Source organism: Ranitomeya variabilis, chromosome 5 (assembly GCF_051348905.1).
Source record: "Ranitomeya variabilis isolate aRanVar5 chromosome 5, aRanVar5.hap1, whole genome shotgun sequence".
NCBI classification, from domain to species: Eukaryota; Metazoa; Chordata; class Amphibia; order Anura; family Dendrobatidae; genus Ranitomeya; species Ranitomeya variabilis.
In genome coordinates this window covers 31,714,665-31,737,660 of record NC_135236.1, presented here as the reverse complement: position 1 = coordinate 31,737,660, position 22,996 = coordinate 31,714,665, and the positions used below count along the sequence as shown (strand labels likewise).

The 22,996-nt window shown below is 42.4% G+C and overlaps 1 protein-coding gene across 1 annotated transcript in view; it reads right to left on the bottom strand.

The window, feature by feature from the left end:
* The window catches only part of LOC143773260 (uncharacterized), a 46,460-nt gene extending 28,000 nt beyond the window's left edge, over positions 1-18,460 (bottom strand). Inside the window, exon 1 of the mRNA XM_077260754.1 lies at positions 18,193-18,460. Within this exon, the coding sequence (XP_077116869.1) occupies positions 18,193-18,271 (79 nt within the window). The 5' untranslated portion in view covers positions 18,272-18,460. The remainder of the gene's footprint in view (positions 1-18,192) is intronic.
* Between the last annotated feature and the right edge of the window lie 4,536 nt (positions 18,461-22,996).

Here is a 22,996-nt window from a genome sequence, read left to right as displayed (position 1 = left end):
TAATTTTCTTGTAGTGCATCCAATATAGGATACATTACATACAGTGCAGTCTACTTTATAGACAACATTGCTGGTATGGCAGTTAATGAAATCTTTAATTTGATAAGTTTTTGTTTTTTCTTTATTTTGAAAATTATTTTTAGTTAGCGCATGACGGCATGTGCTACATGCGGTAACGCCACATTTGTAGAAGCCTCTACATTCTAACCAGGTTTTCGAAAGCGATTTTGATGGAAGAGAGCTGGGAGATAGGGAGCTGCCAATAGTTGGCGCTCTTCTGGCTACCACATTAAGGCCATCTTTTAAAATTTCAGAAAGTGCATCATCTTCTCGCAAAATAGGCAACCTGTTGTGTGTTATCTTTTTAATTTCATTAAATTCGGTACTGAATTGAAAACAAATATATGGCTTTTGTTTAGTTCTCTCTTTTTTGTTTTTATTTTCCGGATTAAATGTTAGCAAACTGTCTCTTGGTTTATCATTTACTATTTTATGTGCTCTCTTTAATGTCCAGTTTGGATATTTTCTTTCTTTTAATCTAGCTTCTAATCTTTCGAATTCGAGATCCCTGAATTCAGTCTCACTACAATTTCTTTTAAGCCTTGTATATTCGCCTACTGGAATCGATTTGATGGTGTGCCTAGGATGGCTACTTTTTGCATGTAATACTGTGTTCCCACTGAGGGGTTTTACATGCGTTTTGCTTCTTATGATTTCATTTTCCAGGCCCAAAAGAGCTAGATCCAAAAAGGATATCTCATTATGATTCCATTTATAGGTGAATTTAATTCCATAAGTATTGGCATTAATGTATTCAATAAAATCCGGTACAGCAGATACATCACCCCCCCAAATTATCAGGGTGTCATCTATGTATCTGCCGTACCAGATCAAGGACTCGCAAAATGGATTGTCTGTGGAATAAATATATTTATGTTCCCAAAAGGCCATCGTAAGGTTTGCCATTTGGGGGGAATATTTCGCCCCCATTGGAACACCGGTTTTTTGTCGGTATATTTCGTTTTCAAATGAAAAAATATAATGTTCCAATAAAAAAAACGCAACCTGTAAAACAAAATTTATGAGATCCTGAGTCTTTTCTTTTCTTTGTGTTTTTTTTTTGAAAGGTTTTTTTTTTTTTTTTTTTCTCTTCTTCTTTCTTTCTTCTTTTAAATCGTACAATGTTTCATGTATTTAATGTTTTATAAAGTTATATGAATGTTCCATTGTTGCATTGCTTGAGCAGGACTATTTCATTTGCCAAATCTGTGGTATAAGTCATGTGATCTGAACTCAGCATTGTATTGGTTCATTATTTTATAAAATAATCACAGTTTCTTTGTTGAAGCATGCATTGATTAAGATCGGCAGCGATCGAAACGCGTTGCATGGGCTCTGTACCCCCACATTTGTACTACAGCAAGGATCTATTATGTCACTGGATTTTAACCATTAATAAAGAATCTCTTTTATTGGAGCTGGAGCACCTTCTGTTTCTACTTTGTAATTATCCCTCGTCTGGATCCGAGACGAAGCTCCGTGCGCCTGCAAGGATCGGTGAGCTGGCCATGGCTTTTTAGCCATCATCTTATTTTGTTTTTGTATTCACAGCTTACAGCTGGGGAGAAGCCATAAAAACTGAATAAACATCACAGATAGTGTGTGACAGTGCAGCAGTGAAGAACGGTTATTCATAGTTATACTGTACATGGACATTACTGAGGCTGTGTTAGCTTTAAAGAGCTTGAAAGTTCAAACACTTTTTCAGAGCAATTGAATGCTTTATTTACTTGAGATTCACGGCTAAGAGAATTTTGTGCAAAAATTTGATAAAGCTGGCAAATTCATATGTCAAAAGATTCGGCATCACTGGATAATGTGGTGCCGGGATGGAGAGGTCATCCCTGGATAGTGTGGTGCCGGGATGGAATGGTCATCCCTGGATATTGTGGTGCTGGGATGGAGAGGTCATCCCTGGATAGTGTGGTGCCAGGATGGAATGGTCATCCCTGGATACTGTGGTGCTGGGATAGAGGTCATCCCTGGATAGTGTGGTGCCGGGATGGAGAGGTTATCCCTGGATATTGTGGTGCTGGGATGGAGAGGTCATCCCTGGATAGTGTGGTGCCGGGATGGAATGGTCATCCCTGGATATTGTGGTGCTGGGATGGAGAGGTCATCCCTGGACAGTGTGGTGCCAGGATGGAATGGTCATCCCTGGATACTGTGGTGCTGGGATAGAGGTCATCCCTGGATAGTGTGGTGCCGGGATGGAGAGGTCATCCCTGGATACTGTGGTGCTGGGATAGAGGTCATCCCTGGATATTGTGGTGCCGGGATGGAGATGTCATCCCTGGATATTGTGGTTCAGGGATGAAGAGGTCATCCCTGGATATTGTGGTGCCGGGATGGAGATGTCATCCCTGGATATTGTGGTTCCGGGATGGAGAGGTCATCCCTGGATATTGTGGTGCCGGGATGGAGATATCATCCCTGGATATTGTGGTGCCGGGATGGAGATATCATCCGTGGATACTGTAGTGCCGGGATGGAGAGGTCATCCCTGGATATTGTGGTGCCAGGATGGAGATATCATTGGATCAATAACATATTGAAATTTCTTCCACCAGAAATGTCTCCACCATGAGCGATAGCACCAAATATTATTTATGCCCATAGCATAACACGTTTCATTCTTCCACCCTTCTGATGTGGTAAGAGAATGTCCCAATCCGTGGACAGAACCTCTCTCTGCCTTGTTGGAAACCTTTTATTGTATGTGGGTGCCACTAGCTGGACTCCAGTCCCCACGTGACCTTCTGGTAGGAATATCCCTTTAAGCACGGTAACACTTAGCAGAAGCCTGTTTCTTGTAGAAACTGCTGATTTCCATCTGAACAGGACAGATGTGGTGTTGCACGCGCCGTCTCCCCAGTCACGGGAGGATGTGAGCCCGCGCCTGTAAATGGGACTAATCAGCAGGACTCATTATTTTTAGCTGCGTAATTCTCGGTGTCAGCGCCTCGTCGACTCCGATGAAACCTGCAGAATATATTAAATGTCTCCCCAGCTGCTGATTTGATGATGGGTAAGACAACACAGCGACTCGTTATAGAAGCCACTAATTCACGGAATGACAGAAAATAACATCCGCGGTCCATCATGGAAGGGTCGTCATGCGGCCATCAGCTCTGTGGCCAAAGTCCTGTGTGTGGCTTGTAAGAAGTCCTGAAACTCCTGCACTCCAAGGCGAGAGGCTTATTACTGAGACCACCACCATGAACCCCACCTAACACACATTTTAGGTTATATTCAGCCATGTTTGGGTTCTCTCTGGGTAATAACGAACAATAGTAGCAAACTACCCAGCTTCCTGAAGACCCTGCCTTCGTAATCCCTCAGTAGAGGTCTAAGGGGGAACATTAATCCTTGCGGAGAGTGCCAAATCGGCTTAAGGAGACACTTCCAATAAAGCATGGTCATCGGTGCCAGACTAGTCAGTGCCAGGGTTTCATCGACTCTCAACCTTGTGGGGTTTATTTGAGTCGTGGGATGGAGAGTAAACTATGAATAGTGAGAAAGGATACACTTTGGACAGAAATTCTATTCTAGGAATAGATCAGTGGAGGATGTGAAGAATCGTTCATATGAAAGGATCAGAAGATAAAGTGAAGTTCTACTAGAAGTATGAAGAGGAAAATGTGAAAAGCAACAGAGGATGATGTGAATAACCATGCAGATGAAAGGATTGATTGATGATGTGAAGAATCGGTCTGATAAAAGGGATCAGAGGAGGACATGAAGAATCATTCCAAATGGGGATGTTAGGAATAAAAGGATAGGAGGAGGATCTGAAAAACTTTTCTGATGAAAGGATAAGATGTGGAGAATTACATAGAAGGAAGGATTGGTTGAGAAAGAAAGAAAGAAATCATTTTGATGAAAGGGATCAGGGGAGGATGTGAATAATCATTCAGACAAAAGAATCAAATGGGGACATTAATACATTTCCTACTAAAAGAAAGATGTAAAAAGTTCTTCTAATAAAAAACATCAGAGGTGGATGTGAAGAATCATACAGCTGAAAAGATCGGTGGAGGATGTGAAGAATAGGTTTCATAAAAGGGAACAGAGGAAGATGTGAAGAATCATTCTAATGAAAGAGATCAGGGAAGGGTGTGAAAAATAATTCAAATAAAAAAATGGGGATGTGAAAAATTATTCTGATGAAAAGATAAGAATAGGATGTGAAGAATCATACAGATGATAGAATTGGTGGAGGACATGAGATTCTGATTGACAGATCAGAGGAGAAAGCTAAAATTAATTCTAAAGAAAGGGATAAGTAGAATTTAAAGAAAAAGTCTAACAAACAGATCAAGAGTGGATGAGAAGAGCCTTTGACGAAGAGTAGGTGCACGGTCAGTAAACGCTGCGGGTTGGACGCTGTGCAATTGTGCAGCATCCAGATATTACAGTACAGTGGATGGGATTTCAACAAATCCCATGCCCACTACGTGTGCACAGACGCCCACGGAGACAGACAAGCGGTGCGTCTTTCCAGACAGCACCATGTCTATTTATCTTGTGGAGACTAGCGTAAGTTTCACCCGTACAATGTATTGGATGCGGTGAATCCATACGGTTCAATGAACACAGACGATTCACCTGCGATCAATAGACGACAGCACTTTGGACGTAGCAGACTTAGGCTACTTTCACACTAGCGTTAACTGCAATACGTCGCAAATGCGTCGTTTTGCCGAAAATCCGCATCCAGCAAAATTTCTTGCTGGATACGTTTTTTCGTCATAGACTAACATTAGCGACGCATTAGCGACGCATTGCCAAACGTCGCGTCCGTTTTGCGACGCTTGGGCGTGTGTTAGCGGACCGTCGGGAGAAAAAAACCTTACATGTAACGTTTTTTGCTCCCAACGGACCGCTTTTTCCGACCGCGCATGCGCGGCCGGAACTCCGCCCCCACCTCCCCGCACCTCACAATGGGGCAGCGGATGCGTTGGAAAAATACATCCGCTGCCCCCGTTGTGCGGCGGAGACCACGCTAGCGTCGGGAACGTCGGCCCGACGCACAGCGACGGGTCTTTCCCGACACTAGTGTGAAAGTAGCCTTAGACGTAGAGTCCAAAGCGCTGCCACTTCCTGAACGTGTGCATACCCCCTAAAGCAGGGGTGGGGAACCTTTTTTCAGCCGGGGCCATTTGGAAATTTCTACCATCATTTGGGGGCCACAAAAAAATGATCACCTTGAAAATTACCCAGGTATATTTAGTCAATTAATTACGGTAACTCACCGTTAATGTGACGGCTGGAGCTGCTTCTATTTGGTGCAGCTGTGATGTTGGTGATACTGATCATGTTACTTCTCACAGTTGCTTTTCCAGGTTTGTCTCGGCCAGGAGAGCAGCAAACTTTTTGTCATAAGTTTTGTAAATCATATACATCACATAGGAGATGCTGGGACTACTGTATGTACACCACATAGGAGATGCTGTATAAACATCACACAGGAGATGCTGAGACTGCTGTATCTATATCACATAGAGGACGCTGAGACAGCTGTATATACAACCCCTGGCAAAAATAATGGAATTGCGGGCCTTGGAGGATGTTCATTTAGTTGTTTAACTTTGTACAAAAAAAGCAGATCACAGACATGGCACAAAACTAAAGTCATTTCAAATGGCAACTTTCTGGCTTTAAGAAACACTAAAAGAAATCAAGAACAAAAAATGTGGTAGTCAGTAATGGTTACTTTTTTTTAACCAAGCATAGGGGAAAAAATATGGAATCACTTAATTCTGAGGAAAAAAATATGGAATCATGAAAAACAAACAAAAAACATCACTAGTATTTTGTTGCACCACCTCTGGCTTTTATTACAGCCTGCACTCTCTGAGGCCTAGACTTAAAGGGAACCTGTCACCCCCAAAATCGATGGTGAGGTAAGCTCACCATCATCAGGGGCTTATCTACAGCATTCTGTAATGCTGTAGATAAGCTCCCGATATTACCTGAAAGAGGAGAAAAAGACATTAGATTATACTCACCCAGGGGTGGTCCTCGCTGCGGTCCGGGTCCGACGGGTGTCTCAGGTCCGGTCTGGAGCCTCCCATCTTCATTCCATGACGTCCTCTTCTGGTCTTCATGCTGCGGCTGCGGCGTACTTTGTCTGCCCTGTTGAGGGCAGAGCAAAGTACTGCAGTGCGAAGGCACCGGACCTCTCTGACCTGTCCCAGCGCCTGCGCACTGCAGTACTTTGCTCTGCCCTCAACAGGGCAGACAAAGTACGCCTGCGCCGCAGCGTGAAGACCAGAAGAGGACATCATGGAATGAAGATGGGAGGCGCCGGACCGGACCTGAGACACCCATCGGACCCGGACCGCAGCGGGACCGCCCCTGGGTGAGTATAATCTAACCTCTTTTAGATAACATCGAGGCTTATCTACAGCATTACAGAATGCTGTAGATAAGCCCCTGATGACGGTGAGCTTACCTCACCATCGATTTTGGGGGTGACAGGTTCCCTTTAATGAGTGTCAAACAGGACTCTTCATCAATCTGGCTCCAACTTTCTCTGATTTGTTGTGAACTCTGTTCTCGAGCTCCCTCCTGTGGTCAGGAATGGTATTTCTTTGAGTTCTGTCCGTGGGTTCCCTCTTGTGGCTGAAAGTGGAGCTGCTGGTCTGGAGGTGGCTTCCTTGTCATGATTCTCAATGGCTAGAGAACATAGCCCAGCATATATAAGAACTAGCTCTTGGAAGATGGAATCTAAACTGACCATGAACTAAACCTGCCGCACAATTAACAGTGGCCGGGTAGCGTGCCTACGTTTTATCCCTAGACGCCCAGCGCCAGCCGGAGGACTAACTAATCCTAGCAGAGGAAAATACAGTCCTGGCTCACCTCTAGAGAAATTTCCCCAAAAGGCAGACAGAGGCCCCCACATATATTGGCGGTGATTTTAGATGAAATGACAAACGTAGTATGAAAATAGGTTTAGCAAAATCGAGGTCCGCTTACTAGATAGCAGGAAGACAGAAAGGGCACTTTCATGGTCAGCTGAAAACCCTATCAAAACACCATCCAGAAATTACTTTAAGACTCTAGTATTAACTCATAACACCAGAGTGGCAATTTCAGATCACAAGAGCTTTCCAGACACAGTAACGAAACAGCAGCTGTGAACTGGAACAAAATGCAAAAACAAACAAGGACGAAAGTCCAACTTAGCTGGGAGTTGTCTAGTAGCAGGAACATGCAAAGAAAGGCTTCTGATTACATTGTTGACCGGCATGAAACTGACAGAGGAGCAAGGTTATATAGAGACTCCCACATCCTGATGGGAACAGGTGAACAGAGAGGATGATGAACACAAGTTCAATTCCACCAGTGGCCACCGGGGGAGCCCAGAATCCAATTTCACAACAGTACCCCCCCCTCAAGGAGGGGGCACCGAACCCTCACCAGAACCACCAGGGCGATCAAGATGAGCCCTATGAAAGGCACGGACAAGATCGGAGGCATGAACATCAGAGGCAGTCACCCAAGAATTATCCTCCTGACCGTATCCCTTCCATTTGACCAGATACTGGAGTTTCCGTCTGGAAACACGGGAGTCTAAGATCTTTTCCACAACGTACTCCAACTCACCCTCAACCAACACCGGAGCAGGAGGCTCAACGGAAGGCACAACCGGTACCTCATACCTGCGCAATAATGACCGATGAAAAACATTATGAATAGAAAAAGATGCAGGGAGGTCCAAACGGAAGGACACAGGGTTAAGAATCTCCAATATCTTGTACGGGCCGATGAACCGAGGCTTAAACTTAGGAGAAGAAACCCTCATAGGGACAAAACGAGAAGACAACCACACCAAGTCCCCAACACAAAGCCGAGGACCAACACGACGACGGCGGTTGGCAAAAAGCTGAGTCTTCTCCTGGGACAACTTCAAATTGTCCACTACCTGCCCCCAAATCTGATGCAACCTCTCCACCACAGCATCCACTCCAGGACAATCCGAAGATTCCACCTGACCGGAGGAAAATCGAGGATGAAACCCCGAATTACAGAAAAACGGGGACACCAAGGTGGCAGAGCTGGCCCGATTATTGAGGGCGAACTCCGCCAATGGCAAAAAAGCAACCCAATCATCCTGATCCGCAGACACAAAACACCTCAAATATGTCTCCAAGGTCTGATTAGTCCGCTCGGTCTGGCCATTAGTCTGAGGATGGAAAGCAGACGAAAAAGACAAATCTATGCCCATCCTAGCACAGAATGCCCGCCAAAATCTAGACACGAATTGGGTCCCTCTGTCAGAAACGATATTCTCCGGAATACCATGCAAACGAACAACATTTTGAAAAAACAGAGGAACCAACTCGGAAGAAGAAGGCAACTTAGGCAAGGGAACCAAATGGACCATCTTAGAGAAACGGTCACACACCACCCAGATGACAGACATCTTCTGAGAAACAGGCAGATCCGAAATAAAATCCATCGAGATGTGCGTCCAAGGCCTCTTCGGAATAGACAAGGGCAACAACAATCCACTAGCCCGAGAACAACAAGGCTTGGCCCGAGCACAAACGTCACAAGACTGCACAAAGCCTCGCACATCTCGTGACAGGGAAGGCCACCAGAAGGACCTTGCCACCAAATCCCTGGTACCAAAGATTCCAGGATGACCTGCCAACGCAGAAGAATGAACCTCAGAGATGACTCTACTGGTCCAATCATCAGGAACAAACAGTCTACCAGGTGGGCAACGATCCGGTCTATCCGCCTGAAACTCCTGCAAGGCCCGCCGCAGGTCTGGAGAAACGGCAGACAATATCACTCCATCCTTAAGGATACCTGTGGGCTCAGAATTACCAGGGGAGTCAGGCTCAAAACTCCTAGAAAGGGCATCCGCCTTAACATTCTTAGAACCCGGTAGGTATGACACCACAAAATTAAACCGAGAGAAAAACAACGACCAGCGCGCCTGTCTAGGATTCAGGCGCCTGGCAGACTCAAGGTAAATTAAATTTTTGTGGTCAGTCAATACCACCACCTGATGTCTGGCCCCCTCAAGCCAGTGACGCCACTCCTCAAAAGCCCACTTCATGGCCAAAAGCTCCCGATTCCCAATATCATAATTCCGCTCGGCGGGCGAAAATTTACGGGAAAATAAAGCACAAGGTCTCATCACGGGGCAGTCGGAACTTCTCTGCGACAACACCGCCCCAGCTCCGATTTCAGAAGCGTCGACCTCAACCTGAAAAGGAAGAGCAACATCAGGCTGACGCAACACAGGGGCGGAAGAAAAGCGGCGCTTAAGCTCCCGAAAGGCCTCCACAGCATCAGGGGACCAATCAGCAACATCAGCACCCTTCTTAGTCAAATCACTCAATGGTTTAACAACATCAGAAAAACCAGCAATAAATCGACGATAAAAGTTAGCAAAGCCCAAAAATTTCTGAAGACTCTTAAGAGAAGAGGGTTGCGTCCAATCACAAATAGCCTGAACCTTGACAGGATCCATCTCGATGGAAGAGGGGGAAAAAATGTATCTCAAGAAGGAAATCTTTTGAACCCCAAAAACGCACTTAGAACCCTTCACACACAAGGAATTAGACCGCAAAACCTGAAAAACCCTCCTGACCTGCTGGACATGAGAGTCCCAGTCATCCGAAAAAATCAGAATATCATCCAGATACACAATCATAAATTTATCCAAATAATCGCGGAAAATGTCATGCATAAAGGACTGGAAGACTGAAGGGGCATTTGAAAGACCAAAAGGCATCACCAAATACTCAAAGTGGCCCTCGGGCGTATTAAATGCGGTTTTCCACTCATCCCCCTGCTTGATTCGCACCAAATTATACGCCCCACGGAGATCAATCTTAGAGAACCACTTGGCCCCCTTTATACGAGCAAACAAATCAGTCAGCAGTGGTAACGGATATTGATATTTAACCGTGATTTTATTCAAAAGCCGATAATCAATACACGGCCTCAAAGAGCCATCTTTCTTAGACACACAGAAAAAACCGGCTCCTAAGGGAGATGACGAAGGACGAATATGTCCCTTTTCCAAGGACTCCTTTATATATTCTCGCATAGCAGCGTGTTCAGGCACAGACAGATTAAATAAACGACCCTTAGGGTATTTACTACCCGGAATCAAATCTATGGCACAATCGCACTCCCGGTGCGGAGGTAGTGAACCAAGCTTGGGTTCTTCAAAAACGTCACGATAGTCAGACAAGAATTCAGGAATCTCAGAGGGAATAGATGATGAAATGGAAACCAAAGGTACGTCCCCATGAGTCCCTTTACATCCCCAGCTTAACACAGACATAGCTTTCCAGTCGAGGACTGGGTTATGAGATTGCAGCCATGGCAATCCTAGCACCAAAACATCATGTAGATTATACAGCACCAGAAAGCGAATAATCTCCTGGTGATCCGGATTAATACGCATAGTTACTTGTGTCCAGTATTGTGGTTTATTACTAGCCAATGGGGTGGAGTCAATCCCCTTCAGAGGTATAGGAGCTTCCAAAGGCTCCAAATCATACCCACAGCGTTTGGCAAAGGACCAATCCATAAGACTCAAAGCGGCGCCAGAGTCGACATAGGCGTCCGCGGTAATAGATGATAAAGAACAAATCAGGGTCACAGATAGAATAAACTTAGACTGTAAAGTGCTAATTGAAACAGACTTGTCAAGCTTCTTAGTACGCTTAGAGCATGCTGAAATAACATGAGTTGAATCACCACAATAGAAGCACAACCCATTTTTTCGTCTAAAATTCTGCCGCTCGCTTCTGGACAGAATTCTATCACATTGCATATTTTCTGGCGTCTTCTCAGTAGACACCGCCAAATGGTGCACAGGTTTGCGCTCCCGCAGACGCCTATCGATCTGGATAGCCATTGTCATGGACTCATTCAGACCCGCAGGCACAGGGAACCCCACCATAACATCCTTAATGGCATCAGAGAGACCTTCTCTGAAAATCGCCGCCAGGGCGCACTCATTCCACTGAGTAAGCACAGACCATTTACGGAATTTTTGGCAGTATATTTCAGCTTCATCTTGCCCCTGAGATAGGGACATCAAAGCTTTTTCCGCCTGAAGCTCTAAATGAGGTTCCTCATAAAGCAACCCCAAGGCCAGAAAAAACGCATCCACATTGAGCAACGCAGGATCCCCTGGTGTCAATGCAAAAGCCCAATCTTGAGGGTCGCCCCGGAGCAAGGAAATTACAATCCTGACCTGCTGTGCAGGATCTCCGGCAGAGCGAGACTTCAGGGACAAAAACAATTTGCAATTATTTTTAAAATTTTGAAAGCAAGATCTATTCCCTGAAAAAAATTCAGGCAAAGGAATTCTAGGTTCAGACATAGGTGCATGAACAACAAAATCTTGCAAATTTTGTACCTTCGTGGCGAGATTATTCAAACCTGTAGCTACACTCTGAAGATCCATTTCAAACAGGTGAACACAGAGCCATTCAAGGATTAGAAGGAGAGAAAGAGAGGAAGGCTGCAGTATAGGCAGACTAGCAAGTGATTCAATTATGAGCACACTCAGAACTAGAGAAAAAAAAAAAAAAATTTTCAGCAGACTTCTTTTTTCTCTCCTTTCTCAGCCAACAATTTAACCCTTTCAGGCCGGTCAAACTGTCATGATTCTCAATGGCTAGAGAACATAGCCCAGCATATATAAGAACTAGCTCTTGGAAGATGGAATCTAAACTGACCATGAACTAAACCTGCCGCACAATTAACAGTGGCCGGGTAGCGTGCCTACGTTTTATCCCTAGACGCCCAGCGCCAGCCGGAGGACTAACTAATCCTAGCAGAGGAAAATACAGTCCTGGCTCACCTCTAGAGAAATTTCCCCAAAAGGCAGACAGAGGCCCCCACATATATTGGCGGTGATTTTAGATGAAATGACAAACGTAGTATGAAAATAGGTTTAGCAAAATCGAGGTCCGCTTACTAGATAGCAGGAAGACAGAAAGGGCACTTTCATGGTCAGCTGAAAACCCTATCAAAACACCATCCAGAAATTACTTTAAGACTCTAGTATTAACTCATAACACCAGAGTGGCAATTTCAGATCACAAGAGCTTTCCAGACACAGTAACGAAACAGCAGCTGTGAACTGGAACAAAATGCAAAAACAAACAAGGACGAAAGTCCAACTTAGCTGGGAGTTGTCTAGTAGCAGGAACATGCAAAGAAAGGCTTCTGATTACATTGTTGACCGGCATGAAACTGACAGAGGAGCAAGGTTATATAGAGACTCCCACATCCTGATGGGAACAGGTGAACAGAGAGGATGATGAACACAAGTTCAATTCCACCAGTGGCCACCGGGGGAGCCCAGAATCCAATTTCACAACACTTCCTCAGCTGCATCGTTTAAGACTGGGCTGGTTCCTCTATTTAACTCTGCTCAGATCGTTACCTGATGCCAGTTGTCAATGTATCTGTACTGGTTCAGATCTCACTTGGATCTCCTGATGACCTGTCTACTTCAGCAGAAGCTAAGTCCCTGTTAAGCTCATTTGTTGTTCATTTGTGTGCTGAATATATTTCTGAGTACCTGCTAAGTTTTGTCCAGCTGGCTATCATGATATTGTCTCGCTAGCTGGAAGCTCTGGGTTGCAGAGTGGCACCTACCGCGCCGTGAGTCGGCGCGGGGGGTTTCTTGCTCACTCTGCGTGGCTTTTTGTAGTTTTTTGTGCTAACCGCAAAGATCCCTTTATCTATCTTCTGTCTATTTAGTAAGTCGGGCCTCCTTTGCTGAAACCTGTCTCATTCCTGTGTTTGTGCCTTCCTCTTAACTCACAGTCAATATGTGTGGGGGGCTGCTCTTTTCCTTTGGGGAATTTCTCTGAGGCAAGGTGAGGCTATATTTCTCTTTAGGGGTATTTATCTCTCAGGCTGTGAAGAGTCGTCTAGGCAGAGTCAGGTACGATCCACGGCTAATTCTAGTGTGTGTGATAATAGATTAGGGCTGCGGTCAGCAGAGCTCCCACTTCCCAGAGCTCGCTCTATTTTGCAGTTTTGACTATCAGGTCATTCCCGGTGCTCCTAACCACCAGGTCCAGCCATAACACTGATTGCTGTTGCCAGATCAGCTTTGCAGGTTGGAGCCTTGTCATGGACTATTTTCTTCAACTTCCACCAAAGATTTTCAATTGGATTGAGATCCGTCCTATTTGCAGGCCATGACATTGACCTTGTGTGTCTTTTTTCAAGGAATGTTTTCACAGTTTTTGCTCCATGGCAGGATGCATTATCATCTTGAAAAATGATTTCATCATCCCCAAACATCCTTTCAATTGATGGATAAGAAGTGTCCAAAATATCAACATAAACTTGTGCATTTATTGAAGATGTAATGACCGCCATCTCCCCAGTGCCTTTACCTGACATGCAGCCCCATATCATCAATGACTGTAGAAATTTGCATGTTCTCTTTAGGCAGTCATCTTTATAAATCTCATTGGAACGGCACCAAACAAAAGTTCCAGCATCATCACCTTGCCCAATGCAGACTCGTGATTCATCACTGAATATGACTTTCATCCAGTCCACAATTGCTTTTCCTTAGCCCATTGTAACCTTGCTTTTTTCTGTTTAGTTGTTAATGATGGCTTTCGTTTAGCTTTTCTGTATGTAAATCCCATTTTCTTTAGGCGGTTTCTTACATTTGGTCACAAACATTGAGTCCAGTTTCCACCCATTCGTTCCTCATTTGTTTTGTTGTGCATTTCCTGTTTTGGAGACATATTGCTTTAAGTTTCCGGTTTTGATGCTTTGATGTCTTCCTTGGTCTACCAGTATGTTTTCCTTTAACAACCTTCCCATGTTGTTTGTATTTGGTCCAGATTTTAGACACAGCTGACTGCGAACCAACATCTTTTGCAACATTACTTGATGATTTATCCTCTATTAAGAGTCTGATAATCCTCTCCTTTGTTTCAATTGATATCTCTCGTGTTGGAGCCATGATTCATGTCCACTTGGTGCAACATCTCTCCAAGGTGTGATCACTCCTTTTTAGATGCAGAATAATGAGCAGATCTAATTTGATGCAAGTGTTATTTTTGGGTATGAAAATTTACATGGGTGATTCCATAATTTTTTCCTCATAATTGAGTGAGTCCATAATTTTTCCCCTCTGCTTGGTTAAAAAAGTAATCATTACTGACTACCACATTTTTTGTTCTTGATTTCTTTTGTTTCTTAAAGCCAGAAAGTTACCATTTAAAATGATTTTAGTTTTGTGCCATGTCTGATCTGCTTTTTTTCTACAAAATTAAATAACTGAGTGAACATCCTCCAAGGTCGGTGATTCCATAATTTTTGCCAGGGGTTGTACATCACATAGGAGACACAGGGACTGTTGTATATACATCACATAGGAGGCAGGGACAGCTGTGTATACAGCACACAGGAGACGTTGGAACTGCTGTATATACATCACACAGGAGACGCTGGGACTGCTGTATATACACACAGGAGATGCTGGAACTGCTGTATATACATCACACAGGAGACACAGACTGCTATATCTATATCACACAGAGGACGCTGAGACAGCTGTATATACATCACATAGTAGACACAGGGACTGTTGTATATGGATCACATAGGTGACGCAGGGACTGCTGTATATACATCACACAGGAGACGCAGGGACTGCTGTATATACATCACACAGGAGACGCTGGGACTGCTGTATACACATCACATAGAAGCTGGGACTGCTGTACATGCATAACAGGAAACATTGAGACTGCTATATATGTATCACAGGAGACTCTGGGGTCATATAATTACAGGAGGGGCTGGGGGAGCATAGACATCACAGGAGATGCTGGAACATATTCATCACCGGGAAGGCTGGGGGGAATAGACTTCACTGAGGGGTTATATACATCACTAGGAAGCACAGACAGCACTGCGGGTATATATGTCCCAGGGGGGAATATAAATCACTGGTGGCTAAATATATCACAGGTGGGGGATATACAGCACTTTTGGGGTAAATGCAACACTGGGGGAGGGGGATATACAGCACTGGGGGGACAAGCATTGCTGGGGAAGCATAGATCACCGGGGTGGGGGGCTCAGAGATCACCGAGGGGCACATAGCTGGAGGGGACAGAGATCACAGGGGGCAGATTACATGGGAGCACAAATATCACAAGGGGTACATAATAGGGGGCACAGGGATAACAGGGGGCACATAGATCACAGGGGTGCACATAGCTGGGGGGCACAGAGATCACAGGGGAGTACAAAGCTGGAGGTCACAGAGGGCATTTAGCTGGAGGGCACAGAAATCACAGTGGGGCATATAGCTGGGGGGGCACCGAAATCACAGGGGCACATAGCTGGGGGAACAGGGATTACAGGGGGACATATAGCTATGGGGTAGAGTTCACGGGTGGCACATAGTTGGGTCCACAGAGATGACAGGGGGGCACAGATCATATGGGGAACATAGTCGGGAGGCACAGAGATCACAGTGTGGCATATAATGGGGGGCACATAGATCACAGGGGTGCACATATCAGAAAAGCACACAGCTGCAGGCACAGAGATCCCTAGGGAGGCACAGAGCTGCCAACACAGAGATTGCTCTGGAATCAGCAGCAGCTCCTCTTCCGGGATGGGAGACCAATGGGTGCTAACCCCGCCCACGCAGATGACATCATTCATATGCAGGGCAGGCAGCGTTCTATAATGTACGTTGCGCTCCGTGCACTTGGGGGTTAAAGGGCAGGCAGGATTCGGCTGCCACCCAAGCATTGGGGACCCCTGGGACCTGCCCGCGGGCCACATGAAAAGTTACTGTGGGCTGAAGGTTCCCCACCCCTGCCCTAAAGGATCAAAACAAGATGTGAAGAATTGTCCTGAGAAAAGGGATCAGAGGAGGATGTGAAAAATCATTCTGATAAAACAGTCTGAGGAGTATGTGAATAGTTCTAATAAAAAAATTGTTGTCATGAAAAAAGTAGTAGTAGAAAAATTGGGCCGATAAAGGTCAGAGAAGCAGGAGTAAAACATTCTAATGAAAGGGGTCAGGAAGATGTAAAGAATCATTGTAAAGAAACATTAGATGAGAATGGGAAGAGTCATTCACTTGAAAGAATCAGAGGGTGATGTGAAGAATTGTTCTAAAAAAAAATTCAGAGGATGCAAAAAAACTGTTCTGATAAAAGGATCAGAGGCAGATATTGTCACGATAATGTAAATATGCCATTTTGAGTATCTACCTAAAAGTTCCATGGAGTTTCAGACACACGCTGTGGGCCTTTCCGTCCCCCCTCTTCCCACGCTGCTTGAGTGTGTAATCCAAAATCCCTCATTTCCCCCCTCCCTCAAGAATTTAGACAGCTCTGTGCTGTGGCAGACAAGTCTCCCTACCCTACTCATTCCCCCCTCCCACCTGGTACTGGTTAAAACTGGTACAGAAAGCATGGGCTTCTATTGTGCTTTTAAGGTTATATATAGTGGCACCGATCAGGGCTAGAGATATAAGGATTATATATTCCGGATGTCCATCGAGGGATCTATAACTCCCTGAAATCGCTAGAAGCTAAACCCAACGAGTGCAGAGAGTGGGTTTCTCCGTAAGCGGGTCAGGTAATTACGCTGTGTTTACACTTAAAAGAATCACCCCGACGTGGTGCACCTCCTGATCATTGTGTCTTTCGTATACGAGATTCATACATCGAGCTAGGCATAAAAATGGTTGCTATAACTAAGTAAAGTGGAGGTTTCAGCCTCTAAGTGAGATCACCACAGGGGGAGTGCCTGGAATTTAGGCTAGGAAATAAGTGAGTGAAGCAGCAGTCTTTATGTGTCTTTGTCTGGGGTCTAGCTGCTATACAGGGGTGATGCATCTGGATATATGCTCGCCCTTCCCCCACAGCCAGCCATAAGATGATATGACAACGAAATGTAAGTGTTTTTCAACTTTAATCCCATCTTATTTGTAATTGTATTGTACATATGATATTTGTCTTCTTTATACTATCTTTTTATACCTCTGTAAACACTGCCTACCTTTTTTGAAGTAAAATATAAAACTACTAGCGTTGTCTCTCCTTGCTCTATAACGTACTGTCACGTCATCTGAAGTGAATTATGCTACTAATCTGGGTTGGCTCCGGACCCATTAATAATTAAGAAATCAGAGCTGGTGGCAGCAGAATTTGTCCTGTGCGACTGGGAGGCTTTGTAGTGACCGGGGGTGTTGATAATTATTGTTCCCGCCTGAGTGGGAGTAGTTATATCGCCCTCGCTGCAGTGTGCCCCCTTGGCCAGTACAAAGGAGGGCAGCCTTTCTGGTGACTATTTACCCTAGGTGCAGTACCCTGACTGACCTGAGGGTAAGGGGGCGCCAGAGAGCTGCAAGTTCCATACCGGAACTGGGAAGTGGGATATAGATAAATCCCCTTCAGAAAGAACCAGGGGCAACCAAACAACCCCGGTTAATGACAAATTGGTGTGAGTGGTGGGGATGATTAAGGTATCCTCTCCATGAACCGTGACAGATATGAAGGATCGTTCTAATGAAAAGAATCAGTGGGGGATGAATGGTGGATTTCTTGCACAGTCAAAAAAAACGCAGCCAAATAAAACACAGATGTTTAACCAACACATCTGAGTGCACAACTTGTCGGTCTTAGCAAGGATGACCAGTGCATGTATCATCATGCTAATCAGAGGTAAAGCAGTAGAAATAGAATATCCTGTCCTATCAGGCTGGTGGAGCTGGAGTAATAGTAGGGAAAGTTCATGAAACAGGAGGCGCAGGATGGAAATATCTATAAGGGATTAGATGGAGCATCAAAATTGTGAAGGATAAAGAAAATGCAAGCAGACCACATGCATTTAAGGAGAAACACTGCCATCTAATGGTCAGATTCAACTTTTAAGTCCAATAGAAGAAATTAAATTTCTATTTTTATTTCTATATTTCAAGAAAATCATCCTGATAACGAGAACCTGCTGCGATTGTGGTTCAGAGGTCACAGCGCTTCACGCTTTTACAGAAAAACATCCATCATCACTTACATGGAAACAGTCATCACATTTCTAAGTAAGAGAATAACAGAGGAAATGAAAGCGGATTACCCCCATCCCTGTGCTGCAGAGGACGAGGAGCGCGGACTGAGGGGGCAGAAGACAAGGACGGCGGAGCCACATCTGACATGATACCGGGAAGGCAGCAGGGCCGCTTCTCAGAGACGCCGGATATACAGGAACTGTGTACTATGGGTTTCCTAGAAACAAGAAGTCTAGAAAGAAAGCGGAAGGAGGAGGACGAGGAGGGGGAAGAAGCTGCACGGTAGACATTGCTACAGCCGGCCCGCGCCTGAGGCGTCCAGAAATCCACATACAAATACGGAGCCGAAATGCAGTCATAGAAATGTACAGGAAAGAGGAGTCACCAGCACCAAAACACAATGCAGGAGATAAAACCGCAAAATACGAGAAGCCACCATACTATTACTACATAGAGGGCAGTATTATAGTAGTTATATTCCTGTACATAGGGGCAGTATTATAGTAGTTATATTCCTGTAAAAAGGAGCAGTATTGTAGTAGTTATATTCTTGTACATAGGAGCAGTATTATAGTAGTTATATTCCTGTACATAGGGGCAGTATTATAGTAGTTATATTCCTGTAAATAGGAGCAGTATTGTAGTAGTTATATTCTTGTACATAGGGGCAGTATTATAGTAGTTATATTCATGTAAATAGGAGCAGTATTATAGTAGTTATATTCTTATGTATAGGAGTATTATAGTAGTTATATTCTTGTACATAGGGGGCAGTATTATAGTAGTTATATTCTTGTACATAGGGGCAGTATTATAGTAGTTATATTCTTGTACATAGGGGCAGTATTATAGTAGTTATATTCTTGCACATAGTGGGCAGTATTATAGTAGTCATATTCTTGTACATAGGGGCAGTATTATAGTAGTTATATTCTTGCACATAGGAGCAGTATTATAGTAGTTATATTCTTGTACATAGGAGCAGTATTATAGTAGTTATATTCTTGTACATAGGGGCAGTATTATAGTAGTTATATTCTTGTACATAGGATCAGTATTATAGTAGTTATATTCTTGTACATAGAGGGCAGTATTATAGTAGTTATATTCTTGTACATAGGAGCAGTATTATAGTAGTTATATTCTTGTACATAGGGGCAGTATTATAGTAGTTATATTCTTGTACATAGGATCAGTATTATAGTAGTTATATTCTTGTACATAGAGGGCAGTATTATAGTAGTTATATTCTTGTACATAGGGGCAGTATTATAGTAGTTATATTCTTGTACATAGGGGCAGTATTATAGTAGTTATATTCTTGTACATAGGATCAGTATTATAGTAGTTATATTCTTGTACATAGAGGGCAGTATTATAGTAGTCATATTCTTGTACATAGGGGCAGTATTATAGTAGTTATATTCTTGTACATAGAGGGCAGTATTATAATAGTTATATTCTTGTACATAGGGGCAGTATTATAGTAGTTATATTCTTGCACATAGTGGGCAGTATTATAGTAGTCATATTCTTGTACATAGGGGCAGTATTATAGTAGTTATATTCTTGTACATAGGAGCAGTATTATAGTAGTTATATTCTTGTACATAGGGGCAGTATTATAGTAGTTATATTCTTGTACATAGGATCAGTATTATAGTAGTTATATTCTTGTACATAGGGGCAGTATTATAGTAGTTATATTCTTGTACATAGAGGGCAGTATTATAGTAGTTATATTCTTGTACATAGGGGCAGTATTATAGTAGTTATATTCTTGCACATAGTGGGCAGTATTATAGTAGTCATATTCTTGTACATAGGGGCAGTATTATAGTAGTTATATTCTTGCACATAGGAGCAGTATTATAGTAGTTATATTCTTGTACATAGGAGCAGTATTATAGTAGTTATATTCTTGTACATAGGGGCAGTATTATAGTAGTTATATTCTTGTACATAGGATCAGTATTATAGTAGTTATATTCTTGTACATAGAGGGCAGTATTATAGTAGTTATATTCTTGTACATAGGAGCAGTATTATAGTAGTTATATTCTTGTACATAGGGGCAGTATTATAGTAGTTATATTCTTGTACATAGGATCAGTATTATAGTAGTTATATTCTTGTACATAGAGGGCAGTATTATAGTAGTTATATTCTTGTACATAGGGGGCAGTATTATAGTAGTTATATTCTTGTACATAGGTGGCAGTATTATAGTAGTTATATTCTTGTACATAGGGGCAGTATTATAGTAGCTATATTCTTGTACATAGGGGACAGTATTATAGTAGTTATATTCTTGTACATGGGGCAGTATTATAGTAGTTATATTCTTGTACATAGTAGTATTATAGTAGTTATATTCTTGTACATAGGAGGCAGTATTATAGCAGTTATATTCTTGTACATAGGTGGCAGTATTATAGTAGTTATATTCTTGTACATAGGGGCAGTATTATAGTAGTTATATTCTTGTACATAGGGGACAGTATTATAGTAGTTATAGTCTTGTACATAGGGGGCAGTATTATAGTAGTTATATTCTTGTACATAGTAGTATTATAGTAGTTATATTCTTGTACATAGGAGGCAGTATTATAGCAGTTATATTCTTGTACATAGGAGCAGTATTATAGTAGTTATATTCTTGTACATAGTAGTATTATAGTAGTTATATTCTTGTACATAGGTGGCAGTATTATAGTAGTTATATTCTTGTACATAGGGGCAGTATTATAGTAGCTATATTCTTGTACATAGGGGACAGTATTATAGTAGTTATATTCTTGTACATGGGGCAGTATTATAGTAGTTATATTCTTGTACATAGTAGTATTATAGTAGTTATATTCTTGTACATAGGAGGCAGTATTATAGCAGTTATATTCTTGTACATAGGTGGCAGTATTATAGTAGTTATATTCTTGTACATAGGGGCAGTATTATAGTAGTTATATTCTTGTACATAGAGGACAGTATTATAGTAGTTATAGTCTTGTACATAGGGGGCAGTATTATAGTAGTTATATTCTTGTACATAGTAGTATTATAGTAGTTATATTCTTTTTTTTTGCTGTTAGACTAGGACTGGCAAGCGTGAGGACCCGTGACGTGGGTTGCCAGCTTATGTATTGTGGCCATAATATTAACTAATACCTTACATTTTTCGATATGTTCTTTTGCACTTTTTTTACTTTTTGAGGTGCAGTTGGGCCCTGATGGCTTTGTAAGTTGTGGCCTCTGTTCACACAGGACGCATTACAGTTAGCACTGGTCAGCCCGCCACATGGCGTTACTAATAGGCTAGGATCCAGTTGCTGTGCATACTCTGTGTGAACATTGCTGCAGATTATTTATTTGCACTGGTGTGCCCAGCGGCCAATCCCTGATTGTAGGCTGGCTGTCTCATTTGGTATTACCACACCTGTGTAGTCGCCATCTTTACTTGGGGCCCACTGCACCATGAGAGTGCATTTGATTTGAGGCCTAGACAGGTAAGCACCTTTGCCTGTTTTTCTGTGGTGTTTTTTCTATAGTAGTATTATAGTAGTTATATTCTTGTACATAGGGGCAGTATTATAGCAGTTATATTCTTGTACATAGGAGCAGTATTATAGTAGTTATATTCTTGTACATAGGGGCAGTATTATAGTAGTTATATTCTTGTATATAGGAGGCAGTATTATAGTAGTTATATTCTTGTACATAGGGGCAGTATTATAGTAGTTATATTCTTGTACATAGGAGCAGTAATATAGTAGTTATATTCTTGTACATAGGGGCAGTATTATAGTAGTTATATTCTTGTACATGGGGGCAGTATTATAGTAGTTATATTCTTGTACATAGGGGCAGTATTATAGTAGTTATATTCTTGTACATAGGAGCAGTATTATAGTAGTTATATTCTTGTACATAGGAGCAGTATTATAGTAGTTGTATTCTTGTACATAGTAGTATTATAGTAGTTATATTCTTGTACATAGGAGCAGTATTATAGTAGTTATATTCTTGTACATAGGAGCAGTATTATAGTAGTTGTATTCTTGTACATAGTAGTATTATAGTAGTTATATTCTTGTACATAGGAGCAGTAATATAGTAGTTATATTCTTGTACATAGGGGCAGTATTATAGTAGTTATATTCTTGTACATGGGGGCAGTATTATAGTAGTTATATTCTTGTACATAGGGGCAGTATTATAGTAGTTATATTCTTGTACATAGGAGCAGTATTATAGTAGTTATATTCTTGTACATAGGAGCAGTATTATAGTAGTTGTATTCTTGTACATAGTAGTATTATAGTAGTTATATTCTTGTACATAGGAGCAGTATTATAGTAGTTATATTCTTGTACATAGGAGCAGTATTATAGTAGTTGTATTCTTGTACATAGTAGTATTATAGTAGTTATATTCTTGTACATAGGAGTAGTACTATAGTAGTTATATTCTTGTACATAGGGGGCAGTATTATAGTTATATTGTTGTACATAGTGGGCAGTATTATAGTTATATTGTTGTACATAGTGGGCAGTATTATAGTAGTTATATTCTTTTACATAGGGGACAGTATTATAGTAGTTATATTCTTGTACATAGGAGCAGTATTATAGTAGTTATATTCTTGTACATAGGAGCAGTAATATAGTATATTCTTGTACATAGGAGTAGTACTATAGTAGTTATATTCTTGTACATAGGGGGCAGTATTATAGTTATATTGTTGTACATAGTGGGCAGTATTATAGTAGTTATATTCTTTTACATAGGGGACAGTATTATAGTAGTTATATTCTTGTACATAGGAGCAGTATTATAGTAGTTATATTCTTTTACATAGGAGCAGTATTATAG